At 41.2% G+C, this 20,238-nt stretch overlaps 1 protein-coding gene across 2 annotated transcripts in view; it reads right to left on the reverse strand.

Moving 5' to 3' along the window:
* Window positions 1–20,238, reverse strand: part of LOC114244944 (ankyrin repeat domain-containing protein 13B) — a 199,528-nt gene that overhangs the window by 177,780 nt on the left and 1,510 nt on the right. For both annotated transcript variants that reach the window (XM_089729395.1, XM_028176910.2), the window contains exons 2-10: window positions 18,966–19,107; window positions 16,481–16,651; window positions 14,533–14,676; window positions 13,647–13,824; window positions 12,403–12,628; window positions 11,257–11,424; window positions 10,669–10,786; window positions 2,543–2,802; window positions 2,123–2,190 (exon numbers count right to left, since the gene is read on the reverse strand). In XM_089729395.1, the coding sequence (XP_089585521.1) occupies window positions 2,123–2,190; window positions 2,543–2,802; window positions 10,669–10,786; window positions 11,257–11,424; window positions 12,403–12,628; window positions 13,647–13,824; window positions 14,533–14,676; window positions 16,481–16,651; window positions 18,966–19,107 (1,475 nt within the window). The remainder of the gene's footprint in view (window positions 1–2,122; window positions 2,191–2,542; window positions 2,803–10,668; window positions 10,787–11,256; window positions 11,425–12,402; window positions 12,629–13,646; window positions 13,825–14,532; window positions 14,677–16,480; window positions 16,652–18,965; window positions 19,108–20,238) is intronic.

Genomic DNA, 20,238 nt, shown 5'->3' on the forward strand with positions numbered 1-20,238 from the left:
TGGACGAGCTCACAGCCCACCTGGTGTTAAGCGGTTACTGGAGCCCATAGACATCCACAACGCAAATGCGCCACCCACCTTGAGATATAAGTTCTAAGGTCTCAGTATAGTTACAACGGCTGCCCCACCCTTCAAACCGAAACGCATTACTGCTTCACGGCAGAAATAGGCGGGGCGGTGGTACCCACCCGCGCGGACTCACAAGAGGTCCTACCACCAGTAATTACGCAAATTATAATTTTGCGGGTTTCATTTTTATTACACGATGTTATTCCTTCACCGTGGAAGTCAATCGTGAACATTTGTTGAGTACGTATTTCATTAGAAAAATTGGTACCCGCCTGAGATTCGAACACCGGTGCATCGCTCAACACGAATGCATCGGACGTCTTATCCGTTAGGCCACGACGACTTCAATTATAAATCAATTATAATTAATTTTAATTAAGAATTAGTTATATGATGTTGTTGAGGCTTCCACCTTATTGTAGTGCATCAGGCATGTTCGCCGATGCGCACACGGATGACTACTTCGCGATAATGCGCAAAAAGGTGGCATCCATTATGCGTAGAGTGGAAGGAAGCACCAACAACGTCTTGAGGGTAGTAGCTGAAAGACTGGATGGCCCGACCCTGGGTAGGTTCATCAAGTTGCATGTTCTACATGCTGCTTGATGGGGCTGCCAAGGACGGAGTTGATTGAGTTATTTAAATACTAACATAGTTCGTAAGTTATTTGTAATACTAACACAATATGAGACTGATGTCTTGAAATAAAAGTTTATTATTATTTATTTTTTACTAGTAGACCCGGCGAACTTTGTTCCGCCACACGGTTTGTTTCAAACACATCAACCGGTCAACTTCAAAATTCTACTATAATTAACCATAGAATATAACTTTTAGCTGTCAGTTGCGTTTTGTTATTCCATATCAGTTGCGTTTTGTTATACCACGTTTTATGTCGCGTCCCACGGGAACGTGATAAAAAGTATCCTATGTCATTCTCCTGGTTCTAAGCTACCTCCTCACCAATTTTCAGCCAAATCAGTTCAGCCGTTCCTGAGTTATAAATAGTGTAACTAACACGACTTTCTTTTATATATATAGATTATTAGAATTTGATTGAGTCGGTAGACAGCGTCCTTTGGCTATTGCGTTGAGAGACGTCGGTTCGATATCCGCATCGAGACATTTTTGCGATGAATAGGTTTGTTTGGTGTTTGCAGTCGAACGGTTAACGAATCTACTGGTTTATAGCGATGGGAAGTGTTTATAAAAAAATAAGTAATGATTTTTATATTTTTTTATAGAAAACATAGACTTATGAAATTAATTTAAATATCTTTTAAATGATAACTGATCAGCTGACCAGCTAGTCCGTTTTTTAAAAACATTTTTCAGTAAAGGTAATAAAAAGGTAATAAAGGTAATAAATTTTATCTCTCATCAACCGAATGATCATGGTTCTATACTCTTGGCATATACGAGTGTTACTTATAATATTTGCTATGTGTATGTGCTATAATTCTCATGTTGTATTTGTTATTTTAGTTATGTGTTAGTTGTTCTACACACACTTATCACTTTTAATTATTATTCTCATAATCCTCTCGCAGGTCTGCTGGAAGAGATTTCTTAAAGAAATAAGCAGTGCCTTTGTACATAATTTTCCTATTACTCTGTACTGTGTCTTGTTTTCTGTGTGTACATAAATAAATAAATTAAATGAAATTAAAAAAGTTCAATGCCCATTGTGACACAAAGAGTTACTAGAGGATAACTGAGGCTAGGTTTTTTTTTTGATAAATTTTGTTTTTTAGTAATTATATTTACGAATTAATATATATACGAATTACATATTGGTATTATATTGTATTATTTGTTATTTTCTTTCAACAAAAAAAAAAAGTTTATGTTTAAGTTGATTACTATTGAAAACACGAATAAAACAACATTTTTCTGAAAACAAAATCGTAGTTAGATCGATTTATCGCCTCCGAAATCCCCTGTATACTAAATTTTATGAAAATCGTTGGAGCCGTTTCCGAGATTCAGATCATTTATATATACAAGAATTGCTCGCTTAAAGATATAAGATAAGATATAACAGCATTCGTACCTCTGTAGTTGCGTCTCGTGCAGCGGCGAGGGGGGCCGCGCGCCCCGCAGCGCCTCCCACACGTCCACCTGCGGGGTTAGGTACATATGCAGCTGTCCTGGGGCTACACAACTTACACTTGGAGGTCCCGTCTTAAATTCGGCAACAGTATCCACTTTGTTTTTATTGCTTAGATGGGTGAACGAGCTCACAGCCCACCTAGTGTTAAGTGGTTACTGGAGCCCATAGACATATACAACGTAAATGCGTCACCCACCATGAGATATAAGTTTTAAGATCTCAGTATAGTTACAACGGCTGCCCCACCCTTCAGACCCAAACAAATTACCGCTTCACGGCAGAAGTAGGCAGGGCGGTGGTAGCTATCGGTGCGGACTCACACCGGCAGTAAGTCGTGGTGAGGTGGAGGAGCGCGGTCACCTGGTCGTCGTGCGTGCCGGCGTCCATGAGGCTCTGCTGTATGGCGTAGTGCATGAGGCGCTCGTCGTGGTCCATCTCCCCGCGCGGTTCGGGCGCGGCGGCGTCCCGGTAGCCGCGGCCCAGCTCGAAGCACGCGTCGTCCAGCACGCACGCCGCGCGCCGGCCCTCCGCGATGCACTGCACGTGCGCCGCGCCGCTCTCCGTGCCGAAGATGTTGCCGAACGTTATGCGCGCGTTCAGCACGTGGAACAGCGGGATCTCTGCGGGGGAGGGGCGTTGGGGGCGGGGGTCAACTCATTACAGAGCAGCAACTTTAGACAGCGACTCGGCTCTGCTGTCCCTGGCATTGCTGAAGTCCATGGGCGACGGTAACCACTCACCATCAGGTGGGCCGTATGCTCGTAGGCCTACAATGTCAATTAATAAAAAAAAAGCAGGTTTATAGGAACCAGTGGTCCCACGGTAGTCGAAATTCGACTATAATTATTTGAAATTATAAGTAAAACTTCTATAATCACAGATTTCGCCAAGACTACACTTTAAACCAGTCTTTCTCAAAGTGGGCGATAACGCCCCCTGGGGGGCGTTTGAAACCTAGAGGGGGGCGTTAAGGGGCCCACGAAAAAATGGGGGGCGTTGATGTGGGTTAGGGGGGCGCTGTAAAATTTGTAATTTCATTTACTTTATAGTATTTTAAATTTTAGTAAAATTAAAACTCACCTACTACACAATAACGAATAATTAGTTTATATTTCTACCCTGTATGATGTTATAAAAACTTAAAATAATTAACATAGATTTCGTAGGATAGCCCACACACCGTACGCAATCAAGTTGTAACAAGTTTCTGCGGAACATGATCGATGATAGTTAAAAAATTAGAGCAATTTTACCTTAATTACATTGCACCAGAAATTATTTTAAAGATTAGAAAAAAGCTACCATGCAGAGTTTTAAAATATTACACATACGTAAACTAACACAAATTGAGGTTTTCTTTACTTTCTTTCTTGTTTCTAACATAAGGGCATTTTAAAGCATTTTTCTAGTATTTTATAAGAAATTACTGATGTGAGAATCATAATTTTTATATAAAATGGAAATACGTATATAATTATTGTTCAAAAACTTGTCTTAGATTATTATTTTTTACAATTTACCCATTACCGTCCAATGTCAAATAGTATAGTATAGTAAGCCTAAACAGCTCACTTATTGTAAACATTGTACTATTTCTATATAATAATAGGTTGGGGAAAAAGTTTCCTCGCATTTTTTAAGAAAATTCACAACATTTTTTAATATAGTTTATTCACATTTAACTAAAGTATGTCGGTATCATTTTGTTCGATAGCTTTTTGTCATCTTTTAGGTAGGGACATTATCCCATTGCTATAGAAATTTTGGGGCTTCTGATCAAAATACCGCGACAATTGGTTTTGGCAGTCCTCTCGTGATGTTAACCTGACACTGCCTAAAGAATTCTGAAGAGACCGAAACAGGTAGAAATCTGAAGGTGCAAGGTCAGAACTATACGGCCGATGCATTAACACCTCCCAGCCAAGCTCTCTTAATTTTTGCTGAGTGGCTAAAGATGTGTGAGGTCTAGCGTCATCGTGATGAAAAACCACACCCCTTCTGTTGATTAATTCCGGCCGCTTTCTCTCAACTTCTTGCTTTAATCTCATCAGTTGTTCGCAGTAGAGTTCAGAATCGATGGTTCTGCCTGGTGGTAATAGCTCATAATGTATAATGCCCTTACAATCCGTACAGTCTGTGAAGCCTGACCGGCCTTTGACCACAACCTTTCTCGTACGTTCTTGTCGTACGTGATCCACTTTTCATCACTAGTTATCAGCTTCTTCAAAAATGGTTCGGTTTCATTACGTCGTAATAAAGAATCACAAATGAGTACACGGTTCATTAGGTTTCTTTCAGTGAGCTTTTTTGTGTACCCAGTTTTTTTCAAATGCGCCATAACTATTTTGTGGTCAATTCCCAGTTCTTCAGTTACGTTGTAACTACTGATATGCCGATCTTGTCAGACTTTTTCAAAAATGGCATCGATTTTATCCGTAATAAGGCGACCAGAGCAACGTGCATTTTTGACATCAAAATTTCCGGATTGAAAACGCTTATACCAAATTTGTGCTACTCTCACAGACACAGCACTAGGTCCATAAACATAAGTTCATACATTTTTAAGCTATTGCATAGCTTTTATCGCGGGCCTTGAGCGCGGCGCCCGAATCATGAAATTCCATAACGAAAAAAACCTAATACCCCTCACCCCGCCTACCATGTAGCTCGCGTTCAACACATTCACACGTTGCGCTTGTGTAGTGTTTGTGAATAAGCGCGTGGCGTGATGTCACACTGCATGCGAATCATGAAAAGTCTGCCCATCTCTCTCTCGCGCGGTTTAGCCTATGAGTGTGAAGGGGACAGTTAAGGTTTTGCCTTTATTAAGGTTTAATATAGCGTGGTCTTGTTTTATTATTGTTTTAATATTAAATTATCATTGTCTAATTATAATGTCATAAGTTCATAAAAAATGCCATGCAATAGCTTTACCGCCTTAGTTCCCGAGAGCCACACGTTTTTTTTCGCCGGAAATCGCCGGGCTTCCGCCCTTCACTGGGGATGGAGGGCGGGGCATGTCGGAATCGTACCGACTAAAACCTCCTGTCGCTCAACAACCAGCATCCAAACCTCGCATGAGACAGAGCTCATGAAAAGGCAAAGGGGGAAAGTGAAGTGTTTAGTGCGGAGCACATCTCTCCCATCACCCTCCCCCTCGGGATGCCGGACTGCCGGTCGTCGGCGCCACGACCACCAGCCCTCTCGGTCGGCAGGCTGTCCCAAGCCCGCCTAGATGGCGCCGGTTAGAATGGTCTATCCTACGGAATACCCCGCTGGGTCAGAACCAGGGTTGGTTGGGGATAGCCGGCCTTCCATCACCCGGATGCTCATACGTAAAACGTATGCAGAGCAGCTTGCACGTCGTCTTCTTAGGCCCCCTTCGCCGGTCCCCAGGCCGACATGTGAGGGAGACCCGAAACACTTAGAGGGCCAGGGCTTGGGCGAGATCCGCCTCCCTGGACCCCGCTCGACGGGGGCGGGCCTGTGCATCTATCACGCGCCCCGCCGCCTCCTTTTGTGAGATGGTGCACTCGCAGAAGTCGAGCATCGCCTTCCACGATTCGTCGTCACCGAGCATCGATGCCAGAACACTCGGCAACGACAAGTCGTTTCCTATTTTTGCGACGAGGACACGCCGCCACCCCTCCCATGCGGGGCAGGCGACGAGCGTATGCTCTGCCGTGTCCAAGTCGCAACCACAATGGTGGCACTCTGCCGTCGGCTCGGCTCCGATCCAGTGTAGGAACTCACCGAAGCAACCATGCCCAGTGAGTACCTGCGTGAGCCGGAAAGTGAGGCGTCCTCTGTCGCGATTCACCCAATTCACAAGTACCGGGCGAATCACCTCGACGGTCCTACGACTAGCCGAAGGATCGGCCAGCCGCCTGGACCATGACTCCAGCACGGACCGCCGAGATTGGGCCCTCCGCGCTCTGACCACACTGGTGCTGGGACGTGCCACGTCCCGGGCACGAAGGTTAGCCCGCTACTGATAGTCAGCGGCGAGCGCCTCCGCCTCCAGGACCCAAGGCGGCGTCCCAGCCAGTACACACGCCGCCTCGAAAGAGATGGTGCGATAAACACGGATGATCCTGACCGCGATGGTGCGTTGCGGCCGTTGCAGCAACTTCGCTACCCCCACGGCCAGTGACTGGCCCCACGCGGTCGCCTCGTATAAGGCTATTGACCGCACCACTCCCGTATAGAGACGGCGCGTCACCTGGTCAGGCCACCCGATGTTGGGAAGAAGCCGGCTTAACGCGCCGGCCACCCCCAACATACGAGGGACCAGGTTCTGAAAGTGAACACGAAAGGTCCAACGACTGTCCAGAATGAGGCCGAGGTACTTCAACTGCACCCCGATCCGATACGGACGCCTCCAACCACGATATGGGCATCGACAGGTGGCACTCTCTGGGGCCTGTGGAACCACATGGCCTCGGATTTACTGAGTGTCATGTCGAGGCCCAATCTCCTGATTTTGCCGACGACATGCGCCACCCCAACGGTGGCAAGACGAGCAAACTCAGCAAACCCCCCCCCCCCGGACACGACCACCGTGTCGTCTGCGTAACAGATTACGCTTAGGCCCGGGAGCCTCTCAGTACCCAGTCATACCCGATATTCCACAAAAGGGGGCCGAGCACTGACTCCTGTGGAACACCGCGTACGACCGGGAACCTATGCACGATCCCACCGTGTCCAGTACACGTGACCGATCTGTCCTCCAAGTAGGAAGCCACCAGTTGGCGAAGGTAGGGGGGCACTCCTGTCTTACCAGGGGCATTTTTAAAAATAAAAGAACACTTATTGCGGCATAACTATAATAGTTAGACATATGCTGTCGCGCACTTTTGTAAATAATAATGTTTTCTACAAAGTCGTAGTACATTATTTTATTCTATCATCAATAGTTTTCGTAGGTACGCGACGTAAACAATATTTTAGGAAATTTTTTTTACACCTTGTGTTAAATTATTGGAATTGTAGTAAGGATACCGTACAATGGGGTAAATAGGGACAAAATCGACCTTCAGATTGAATTTTAAAATAGTTCCAATTAAATAGTCACTGCTCAACCAAAGAAATAAGTTGACTCTTGAACGTACCTAGGTGATAAAAACCGTTACATAATTTTAATTATTCATTTTAAAGAAATAATCGGTAAAATAATGGCCGTCCCAATTTACCCAGCGTCCGGGGTAAATTGACACGGTTAAGGGTTAAATTGGGATATTTGTAAGGGTTGTCAACTCGCAGTACTGCGATATATAGGTAGGTGCCATATAATTATTTATATGGACCGAAATGATGAATACAATCCATAATTTAAGCACAATACACAACATAGTGTAAATTAAGCTGGTTTCTATTCCGAAGCGATATGACGTGAATGATAATCAACAATACAATGATCAAAAAAAGTATGTGCATGTTATATTTTAGAAAATTATTATTTAATTTCCTTAAAAATCACAACTCTGAAACGAAATCATAAAATAGAATAAAAAATAGAAAACAAAAGGACTGGAAATGCAATAATACAATTTTATTTAATCAACATTTTCAAAATAATCTTTACGCAAGAGTAAGATATCAGGTGAATAAGATAAAAAATCAGCTTTATCTGATTACTGCCAATAATAACAAAAATAAAAGAAATTCTTTCTAAGCTAAATAACTAAACTCAATTAATTGACTCGATCATAATTGGATATCTCGGATTTTTAATTAATGTTACATTTAAAATCTGAGGCCTGTTCTTATTTGTGTGTGTTCGTTGTGAATGTTAACAAAATCATGATTCGACGCGTGAATAGATTCTGAAATAACAAAAGTTTTGATTCGTTTGAGTTCTTTTAACTTTTAAATTTTTTTATTGCTATAAAGAACATACGACCGGGCAGATATTACAAGGTAAATGTCGCGAAAAAAAGTAATTATATATATACTTTGCTTTTACCTATAATACTTATATAAACTAACTGATAATCACATTAACCTTCTTTACATCACGCAATTAAGTGATAGTATAGGCTAAAAAATCTATTATAAGATATCAGTGACAACCCTAACAAGCCATCCCTATTTTGTCTTTTGGCGTTCCAATTTTGTGTTTTCTCGTCCCTAATTTTTCCAGTCTCGTTCCAAATTACCCTACATACGTCCCAATTTTCCCCAAAAAGAAAGGAAAAAATATACATTTTTTATTTTGTCGAAATATTGTATTTAAAATAAGAATATTGCAACTTACCGTTTGTTGTGGTATTTCCAGGTGTATTAAAAACTTATATAAATTGTGATCTTATTGAAAAAATAACGATAATATTACTTTTTTTAAAAGTTCTTTAAGCTGTTTTAAAACGCACTTTTCAACCACTATTTTAAATTTAATTTAACGAATTTTTGGGACCAACTTAACTCATGTTTAGTACTTCCATAGTTAACTTGGTTTTTCTTCTATACATTGATAAATATTACCTTAAAAAAAATTAGGTAGATTCCGTGCTACAAGTACTTTGAGAATCTTCCGCAGGTTTGTCCCAATTTACCCCAGAATCCCAATTTACCCCATGTCATGGTACGTAATTTTTTTCAAAAAAGATTATAGCCTATGTCACTCAGGAATAGTGAAGCTTCCAAACAGTGAAAGAATTTTTCAAATCGGCTAAGTAGTTTCGGAGCCTATTGAATACAAACAAACAAACAAATCTTTCCTCTTTATAATATTAGTATAGATATTAATTATTACAAATAATAAAAACGCTGACTTAGGCGCCGGTTTTCATTTGAACCAAGTCTAAATTATAAACTAAAATTCTGTGAAAAATTACCCATATTAGTCTATAATACGAAATGATATTAATTTATTTTTCGTAGTTTCCTTCCTTCTTGCGTCGATAATCCTCAGTGCTGAGGGTCGTGGCCTCCTCTAATAACTTTCTCCTGCATCATCTTGCGCCATTACTGCCTGTCCTCGGCTGTGTGGATAGCAACGTGGACTGAGATATTGAGAGTGGAGCGTATTTGGTCCGACCAGCGCATTGGATTTCTACCTCTGTGCCTTGTCCCACATACCTTGCCTGTTACCAGCAGGTTTTCCAGATTGTCACCTCTCTTTCTGGCAATATCTCCAAAGATCTCGAAACTTCTCCGCGCGCATGTAGTGCTGAGGCGCATTTAAATCTTGAGCTCGGTAAGAATGGATTCGTTGGTTCTGTGTTCTGTCCAACGAAACCCGAGCATTTTCCTCCAGCACCACATCTCAAACGCGTCGATGCGTTGGCGATCGGCTTTCTTGAGGGTCCAGGTCTCTGCGCCGTAGAGAAAAATGGAAAAGACGAGGGAGGTGACGAACTGCTTTTTGGTATTCCTCGAGATGTTTCTGTCCGCCCAAACACGGTCCATTTGGGACATAGCTCTCTTTGCTATACTGATTCGCCTTCTGAGGTCCTTTTCGGAGGATCCATTTCTAGCTAATAAATTTTTAATTATCTTATGATGAGAATCTTATATTAATGAGGAAGATATTCAACAAAAATAGTTTCGTTCTAATAAATTAGCATAGTAATAGTACAGTGAACTAGCAATTTATTTTGGTAATTCTGAATTTAAACAAACATATTGATGAGAAGAATTCATTTTTACTTTGAAAATTTATAAATACACGCTCTGTAGCGATGTATGGACATATAATAATATGAAGAAACAATAATAGCATCTACAAATACATAATTATGTACTACGTGGTACTACATTTACTAAAATTAATACAACATTTATTAATTAAATTAATGAAATTGTGGTTTTAAAGTTTTAGGGGTGTATAAAAAATGGGGGGCGCTGAAAAATAATTGATTTTCAAAGGGGGCGGTAAAAGAAATAAGTTTGATAATCACTGCTTTAAACAAATATTAATAAAGACAAACAATATTTAATCTATTATCAATTTGACTACAGACAGCAATAAGAAAAGTTTGACCATAAACAAATAATATGCATACGTGTGTTATCTCACGTACATGGTAGTGGGTGTAATGTTTTTTTAATTATTGATTTAATGTATTTTATATGCATTATTTAAATAGATATTAGCATTCTGCACTCCTCCTTTATATTCTCTATAAGTGTGGGAAATTTCATACTCCTCGGTTCGCGCAATTTTCGTAAAAAGGGGTACAAAATTTTTGCTTCACGTATTAATTTATAGCAACGGTTCCCAAACTTATTTTGTCTACTGCCCACTTTGAGAATAAATGATTTTTTTACGCCCCCATTTTTTCACCTACATAAGAAACACTATAGCGAGAGCTCATTCGGTATCTAAGAGTCCTAGATAAAATTACAAATCGCCTCCCCGGCCTCTACAGAACGCCCCCATTTTTTTCTGGGTCTGTTACCGCCCCCTTGGGTTCTTCAGCACCCACAAGGGGGCGTTATCGCCCACTTTGGGGAAGGCGGATTTATAGGAATGTGACGCTCACCTATTTTAACTGGGAACCCGGCCGGGAGCTGCATCTGTATGAAGTCCTTCAGCTTCGCGAAGTGAGGCGACGATATGGCGGCCATCAAATCCAAGATGGGCATTATTTGCTCTTGCAGCTGAGAAAATATCATCATTAGCTTTTAATACTGGTGGGTCGTATTGAAGCGGCCGGGGGCACGGAGAACGGCCGTGGTGTTAGAATTGTATAATTCCTAAACGCATCTTTATGTTAATACCAACTGACAGCTGTCACTCGTCTAATATGTGTCAACGTCATTCGTGTGCTCGCCCCTTTTTCTTCTTGCGTCGTCAAAAAGTGTATCTCCGTTAGAATAAAAACTGTCCATGAAAATCTGCGTCTTTATTATAAGAAACCCAGACGATCACACGTGTTACAATACTAGCGCTTCGAACCTCATGTCTCAAGGTGGGCAGCGACCTTCCAACCAAATCACTCCTGTACATGAATAGTCATTTATTGCCTCTGCCTATCAATAATCGCGACTATGAGAACTTGTAAACATTTCTTTAAGTAAGTGAAGTTCGCGACACTACCCTCAAACTAAGAAAAATAAACAGTTTTCACCTCCAATGGATAGTCTTCGCACAACCAAAGAGTGGCTTTGAACTTTTGCACTTTCTCGGTCATCTCCTTCGGCCTCCCGATGTCCCTCTCCATCGCCTCCCCAGAGAAGTACTCCTCCCAGGATACCACATTCAACTCTTCACGGGACCTACTGCGCGGAGGCTCTTCCTGCCAATTAATACACTCATGAAATACTTCGAAACGAAGATTGCTTAAGGTAAGAAGCACTCAACCCTTCTAGTACCCATAACACAGGAGAATGTCAGATAGCAGAAAAATCAATACAATATAACTACTGCCTACTGTCATACTTTCTGGCTCGACTGTGACAAAGACACACAACACAAGTGAGGGCATTCACGTTGTATTATCTGGAAGCTCCAGCTCCGACAACCATCAAAAATCGGGTGGGCCTATTCGCCTACTTTTTACTGGTGGTAGGGACCTAGGTGGTACATAGGTAGGTAATTAACTTTTTAATATCTTTAATGAGTTACAAAACTATGATGGTAAATTAAACTATTTAATATTTTTAAACACTAAATAAAAGTAATTTTCAGTTCAACAAAGTTAAATCGTAACAACTCAACAAAAATATTGTGACATCCCAGATTTGTCCCTATTCTAACTCTAGTCTCTATTCCCGCCAATCTACTGTACCCACGAATCCGTCATATAAGAGTTTAAAAGTAGATCCGACCTTTTGTCATTGACGTCTTGATTTATTCTAATTAACTTGTAACTATGATGTGTAAATCATTATGACTTACTGGTAGTAGGACCTTTTGTGAGTCCGCGCGGGTAGGTACCACCACCCTGCCTATTTCTGCCGTGAAGCAGTAATGCGTTTCGGTTTGAAGGGTGGGGCAGCCGTTGTAACTATACCGAGACCTGAGAACTAATATCTCAAGGTGGGTTGCGGCTTTTACGTTATAGATGTCTATGGGCTCCGGTAACCGGTTTACACCAGGTGGGTTGTGAGCCCGTCCCACACATCTAAGCAGTAAATAAATGATAAACTCACTTAGTGGACCCTGGTAGCCCTATGATTTGTTCTAGTTTCAAGGCCAAGACAGCTATTACTTCATCGTGTGGTACTCATAATGCCCCCAACAGTCTCAATGGATCCGATGTATATCGCCGTACCGTTTCAGGAGTGAGGAGCGGGGTAGAGGGCGCGCTGGTGTCGGAGTCCGCGAGCGCCAGCAGCCCCGCCAGCGGAGCCCGGGGGCTGGAGCGCCGCGCCTTGTCCAGATGCTCGGTGCGAGTCTTGGAGACGAGCTCCACGTTGTTGGCGCTGAACACCTTGCACTCGTAACCGTTGACTGGCTCGGTCTTGTCTTGCCGCCAGCCCCAGATGCCGCTTTTGTTCCTGTGTATCATTTATCAACTTAAAGTTTTTTTTTGATATTTTGCACGGAAATGTCAACGAACTTGCGATCCACCCTTTTTTTTCGGGCCGGGGGCCGAACCTCCTACTAGGTCCCCGCGCCTAGGGGACGCACCTGGTATGTGGGACTTGACGACCTGCAAGGTGTTGGAAGCAGACCGCGCGCCCAAGCAATTTTAGGGTTCTACCGCACTATCTTGCGATCCGCCCTGTGCCAAGTCATTAACAAAGACCATACACATCACTCAACTTGAAGCATGAAGTCGAAGCCTCAATTGTATTGGATAATAGTATCTTCATCATCTCTTCAAACCGCAATGCTTGACTGGTTCACGGCAGAAACACTCATAGCTCCAGTATTTACCAGTGTGGAACCACAACAGGCTCTACCACTGATAAATTCCGGTTGTAAATGGTTGTACGCTGATCGATTACTTTGAGATAGCTGATAACAATTTTCTGATAAAGCCCTTAATCACATTTTGAGACATCGCAGCAAGAGATGTCCTATTTGAGGTTTACTAGAAAGACTTTTTTAAATTCGCTAATACGAATACAAAACAACTATTTTAAGAAAAAAGGAAGTTTATTTCCAATATGAAGGTAGGTAAAAAACGTTTCTCAATGTAAAGATGTCAGTCGTAATACTGTAACGGGCGTCGTTGTGTTGTCCACTGCATTGACATTGACGGCAACATAAACATAAAATAGTGATAAAAATTGATAATTTACCGCAGATACCTACCCCGCTTTTGTTTCTGTGGTCATGTTATAATGATTTACACATCATAGTTACAAGTTCATAAAAATAAATGCAGACGTCAGGGACAAAAGGTCGGATCTAATTTCAAACTCTTATAAAATATGGCGGATTCGTGATTAGTTTTTTTTTTGTGATGGAGAAAACCGTCTAATAACCCAATAGTAATTTGAAATGTCCGAATGTTGCGATCGCGTATATCGGACCTTTCGCACTCTGACGTCGAGGAGGCGAGGATACCTCTCGAAGCTGATCTTGTCCGTGTCGAGGTAGTTGATGGAGATGGGCGCGGCGAGGCGCTGCTGCAGCGCGCGGGCCGACGGCGCCGGGCACTCCGCCCCGGGCGCCGCCGGCTCCACGCGCTCGCACCACGCCGTGCCAGCCTCGTGGTCCAACTCCACCAGGCTGGCCGACCGACCTGTCGAGCGCCTTTATTGCTTACATGGGTGGACCAGCTCACAGCTCAAGTGTTAACTGGTTACCGGAGCCAATAGACATCTATAACGTAAATGCCGCCACCCACCTTGAGATATGAGGTCTCAGTATAGTTACAACGGCAACGGCAACCGAAACCCATTACTGCTTCACGGCAGAAATAGGCGGGGTGGTGGTACCTACTCGTGCGGACGCACAACACGTCCTACCACCAGTAATTACGCAAATTATAATTTTGCGGGTTTGATTTCTGTGGAAGTCAATTATGCACATTTGTTCAGTACGTATTTCATTAGAAAAAAAGGTACTCGCCTGCGGGATTCGAACACCGGTGCATTGCTACATACGAATGTACCAGATGTCTTATCCTTTAGGCCACGACGACTGTTGATAGCGTAGCCTTCGACAAATACTCAGTACCGGATATGAGTCTTTGTTCATACTTTAACAATCCCACAACAACTTAGTAAATTATCGAAAAAAATTCTAACCAAAACCTTAGAGCTAGCTAAATAATTGTACCTGCATGTTTTCAGAACAATTCGGACCCTCTCTTTTTAACTTTATACTTGAATCCTTTCTAAGTGCTTTGGCCAAAGCAAAGCGTATGGATGAAAGGAGTCAATGCAAAAATAACTTAGCAATGTGTATTTTAACATATAAAAAATAAAAAGAGTTTCACCAACCATACCTTGACCTCTGAATATGTAAGTGCGATCTCCCCTCTGCCAGTGATTGTTCTCGAAGCCTATGAGTGTCGTATCCACGCGAACATTGGCACCGCGTTTGTACACTTTATATGTGTCGAACGGACACATTCTTGATACTAAAGGCACTGGAAATAAGATTTTATTCAAGTTACACACACCACTACATACTCATATTCATCAAATTTTCTTTTTGTTTTTTTCCTTCCTATTCTAGTAACCTCGAGGGGTGATTCTAGATTCACTCAAACTAGTAGGTGAGCTCACGGGGCTCAAACCTGACGTTGTTGCTAACACGAACCCTAGCAAGAGCAGTGCTTCGCAGAATCTACCACCGGATCGGAAACGCGACAAACGCGTGAGAAGATCCGGCGAGAAACTCAATGGGCTGTGTCTGTGGGTTAATTTACTCGCCGAGCCCTTCGTCGTAAGTAACGGGTTCGACGAGAACGATAACCGATGCTTGAGTACCTAAAAGCACCGTTAGTAGATCGGGAGGATCCGAAATGACAACCGTCTGCCAATGTCTTAGTTAATACAACCATGAGCATTAAAAAAAATTATCGACAAAAGCAAAATACAATGTGTCTTAGAATTTTTTCTAGAAAAACAATTGTTTAGCACGCAATGTAACACAATATAAATTGTGAAGCGCGGGGACGACGACATCGATGGAACGCGAGAAAAGACGGTCGCGAAATTTGAATTTCCTAAAATGATAAGTGTTCATACTTACACATACTTTTATTTAACATGCTCTTACCCTACGAATAAGTCTATTTATTCGTAGCTCTTACCCCGATTTTCGATTTCGGAGAGGTTCCCCATATGTCAGGGATGATACACGCGACATGACTTCGGGTAACTAAAGAAATCTGTGTGTATATGATAATTGTCAAAAACAAAAAAAATACACGCGTTCCATTACGTTTTTTTCCTACCTATTCTCTGGTAGCCTAAGGGACTAAGTCAGTTACGTTCCGGTAGGTAAGCTCACGGGCTCAACCTGAGAGAGTTTACTAACATTGGCCCTAGTAAGAGCATTGTTTTGCTGAATCTACCACCGGATCGGTATCGCGACCCATTGAGAAGAACCGACGAGAAACTCAGTGGGTCAACGTTGTATGACGTCACCGACGATTGGATTGATTTAGACGGGGAATGACATGATTAACATTTCGCAGGTCTACTTAGATATTAAGTAAAATTAACGAATTCAACCGTTGATGCTTAATAAGCTAAATTTCTTATAAAAAAAAACAAATCACTTTCCAATCAACCCAACATATTAAATAATTAAAAATAATTTATAAAAGCACGCTGAGTTTGTTAAGCTAGTTTTTCTTGGTGCTCTTTTAGGCGATACAATGAACGTGTTTTGAGATTCCACGAGTATGTTATAAACAATCACACGCTTCTCAAATTTCAGAGGATCACCCGTTAGGTCGATTTAAAGATTTCTTGATGAAATTTCATATAAATCGACCCAGCCGTTTCGGATTCCATAGAGAAAACATAAACATCTATTTCTATAATTCTATATTCTTCTTAGTGGTTTGCACTCTTGGCAGAATGGTCGTGGTCATCAGTTCGGATGATGGGGCGCTTCACAAGACGTCGCCATACCAACGATAAAAATAAGAAAAATCTAGATTTCTAGTGGTTATTTTAAAGAAAACTAGTTATTTTATTTTCGTGTACAGAAAAATGTGCTAGTGAGAATAGCGCGAAATGCGAATCATTGGCGCACCAAATAACTCTGTAAAACAAATAAGAGTGCACCGGGTGCCTTATCCTTTAGACCGCAAATTTGACAATAACTGGGTCCGGCAGCACGGAACAACTATTTCGCATTTTACAAAATAAATTTATATATTCCGAATCGATAGTCAAACTTCGATAATTACGACAAAAAGAAGACATAAGACTCACCCCAACTAGTGAATTCCCATTTCATCTCAACATAAAAATCGGGCGCCAGACTCAGCTTCCTCAGCAGCTCTGGGATACCACAGGAGCGTAGCACGTGGCGCTGGTAGTCCCTCCGAGATAGCACCAGGGATAAGAGAGCAGCGTTTCCTGACGAAGTGGCTTCTTGGACGGCTATAGAAGAGTTAAACCGTAGTTTCAAATATATGCCGTGCGATTATAATGACAAGTTAGCACTGCGACACGAATTAGTGATTTACGTTAAAAATTAAATTGAATTTGTTTTTTTTTATAGCATAGATACGCAATGGGTGGACGAGCTCACAGCCGACCTGGTGTTAACTGGTTACCGAAGCCCATAGACATCTACAACGTAAATGCGACACCCACCTTGAAATATGAGTTGTAAGGTCTCAGTATAGTTAGAACGGCAGCCGCAACCTTCAAACCGAAACGCATTACTGCTTCACGGCAGAAATAGGCGGGGCGGTGGTACCTACCCGTGTGAACTCACAAGAGGTCCTACCACCAATAAATACCTGCAATGTAATTTGCGTAATCTCCAAGAGGGTATTGTAAGCAAGCACGAATATGTACCAGCATCTCGTCTTGCCTATTTCTGACATTGTGGAAAAAGAGTTCAGTCACACAGTTTCAACTATTTCAATAATTTATTTTTATGTTTGAAGGATTACTGGTGGCCCGGAGGCCTTTCCAGTTTCACCAGGACAGGGCTATTTCAATTGTTATCTATATATTAATACGTGAAGCAAAAACTTTGTACCATATGCGTAAACTGCGCGGACGGAGGAGTATGAAATTTCCCACATTTATAGAGAATATAGAATAGAGTGCAGAATGCTAATATCTTTCTAAGCAATAATATTCTTTAAAATTATGCATAAAAATACATTAAATCAATAATAAAATATGACACACACTACCATATATTTGACAAACACACGCATACATATAATCTTTTGTTTATTGTTAGTCTGTGGTCAAATTGAGAATAGATTAATATTGTTTGTCTTTGATATTATTTGTCTACAATGTAACCTTGGCGAAACCTAGAATTAATATAGAACCCATAGTCTTTGACTTTTGAACTTTAATAATGTTCAAACTAATAATTTAAATTAATTATGGTCGAATTTCGACTACTGGGAGACCACTAGTTAGATATTAATATTTCATGTATAATACTCGACTACGACAAAGTAAACGGAGGTTTATAATTTAGCAATGTAGTCGTGTGGGTATGATTTATGTCAACGTCACATGTCAATCTAATTTCATCGTATATTCGATTAGAAGTCAGTTCAGAGGGTTCAAATTACTTTAAGCTGTTAATTGACTTAAAGTTGTCTCGTGTGAACAACGTGTAGACGACTTTATTAAGATTTTCGGCATATGGTTTTATTTTTAGACATTCTTCTTGCTAACACGTCAGAAAACATTATGGGCTCGCGAGGTCATCGAACTTTCATTAGATAGTTCCTTTCGTACTACGATTTCAGTAAAGAAAATTCATATTATTATGGTAATATATTCTTTAGAATAACACGCACAATTTTATTTGCATACGAACAATCAACTAGATATTTTCAGCTTTATATTTTTTTCTAGTGAAACTCGGCTACGCTCCGCTGTGACTAATGACTATCGATAAATCTATATATGTATATAAAAACACCCATTTGTCAATAGCAAGGGTATTATGAAAAAAACTTTTCCTTAAGTACGAAAAATGCTTCATTTAACGTATTCAGTTTCAATTTGAATCGAATAAAGCCGGTTAGCGTGGTCTGGACATGTGATGCGTAGAGAGAAGATGCATGTGACTGGGAGATGTATGGAAATGGTAGTGCAAGGTAGAGGGGGAAGAGGTCGACCGAAGAAGACATGGATGGAGTGTGTGAATGACGATATGAGAGAGAGAGGAGTGAGTGTTGAGATGACGGCTGATAGAAGAGAATGGAAGAGAAAAATTTAGAGTGCCGACCCCACCTAGTGGGATAAGGCAGTAGGCAGCGGCTTGGCTCTGCCCCTTGCATTGCTGAAGTCCATGGGCGACGGTAACCACTCACCATCAGGTGGGCCGTATGCCCGTCTGCCTACAAAGGCAATAAAAAAAAATAAAAAAAAAAAAAAAATAAGGTGGAGAAAAAGAAAAAAGAAGAAAGCCCGTTTCAACTCAACGGTCGATTAGCGCAGAACCTTTTTTAGTTTTTATTACATATTTGTATAATAAATACATTTAGTCTTTTTTTTTATAAATTAGCATCATTTTTTTTTTTTATTAATCGTTTTTCAATCGAAATCTGAATTCAACATTCATCATCTCAATCTTCTTTTTGGTAAAAATCGCATTCAATTGTTTATTAAGACAACTTTCTGAGGGTTTCTGGGCTATGCCTTATACTTGTAAATCCATTGGATACATGGTTTTGATTAGGACACGGGTCCTTTTTACATTTAAACTAACCTGTCCATCCGTCTTTCTCACAGTTGACGTCGGCACCGGCGTCTATTAAAGCCTGGGCGGACTCTGTGTGCCCCAGAGTGACAGCCAGCAACAGAGGGGTTCGACCGCGCGGGTCCTTCAATTCTAGTTCTTCTTCTGTATACTGTAACGAAAAGAATAATGTCTAGTTCTTTCTTAAGTTTGTCTATGGAAACTTCTTTTTTTTTAAATTGTCATTGCAAGTAGAACGAGGCTACGGCCTATATGGCAAGTAGTCCCTGAATCATATAGTATAGTACTCGTGGTAGCACCTCTTGTGAGTCCGCATGAGTAAGTATTCTGCCTATTTCAGCAGTAATGCGTTTCGGTTTGAAGGGCCGGGCAGCCGTTGTGACTATCCTGAGACCTTAGAACTCATATCTCAAGGTAGGTGGCAGTATTTACATTATAGATGTCTATGGGTTCCGGTAGCCACTTAACACCAAGTGAGCTGTGAGCTCATCCACACATCTATGCAAAAAAAAGAGTTCTCTACCTATTTAGTTTTTGTGATATACATGTACAATTAAAATGGCTTTATAATACTTTCTTTAGTTTTCGCGATTAGTAGGTATAATTAAGGTCAGCACTACATTTTATTCTATGCACAGTGACGTAAATGTCCAATTTTTTATGAAAGCTCTGTTCATAATTGTTGGTACAATATTCAAATGTCGAGGACCACCGTCTTAGTCGTCTGTGACCACGAAAATTGTAATGTATTTGGAACGTCAGAACATAAATGTCCCTATTTATCTAAAGACAAAAGCTCTATGTCTCACTTTTTATAGTACAACAGCTGTCCCTTCTTTGAATCAATGCATCATTGTTTCGCAGCAGAAGCTCGATACAGACTCGATAGCTCACAAGACACCCAATCTTAACGGTAAAATTATTTAAATTGGCTTATTGAGTTTTGCGATAGGATGCTCACAGCCGTTTTGTTGGATGTGGGGAAGGAATATCATCCCTTTTTATAAAAGAAGTAGGTGTGACAAATTTGCATTGTGCTACTGAATATCACTGTACAAAAATCAATCAATGTTCAAAACAGATAATAATTTTTTTTTTTTTTTTATTGCTAAGATCTGTGGACGAGCTCACAGCCCACCTGGTGTTAAGTGGTTACTGGAGCCCATAGACATCTATAACGTAAATGCGCCACACACCTTGAGATATAGTTCTAAGGTCTCAGTATAGTCACAACGGCTGCCCCATCCTTCAAACCGAAACGCATTACTGCTTCACGGCAGAA

The sequence above is a fragment of the Bombyx mandarina genome, chromosome 08, assembly GCF_030267445.1.
Source record: "Bombyx mandarina strain Sakado chromosome 08, ASM3026744v2".
Lineage (NCBI taxonomy): Eukaryota > Metazoa > Arthropoda > Insecta > Lepidoptera > Bombycidae > Bombyx > Bombyx mandarina.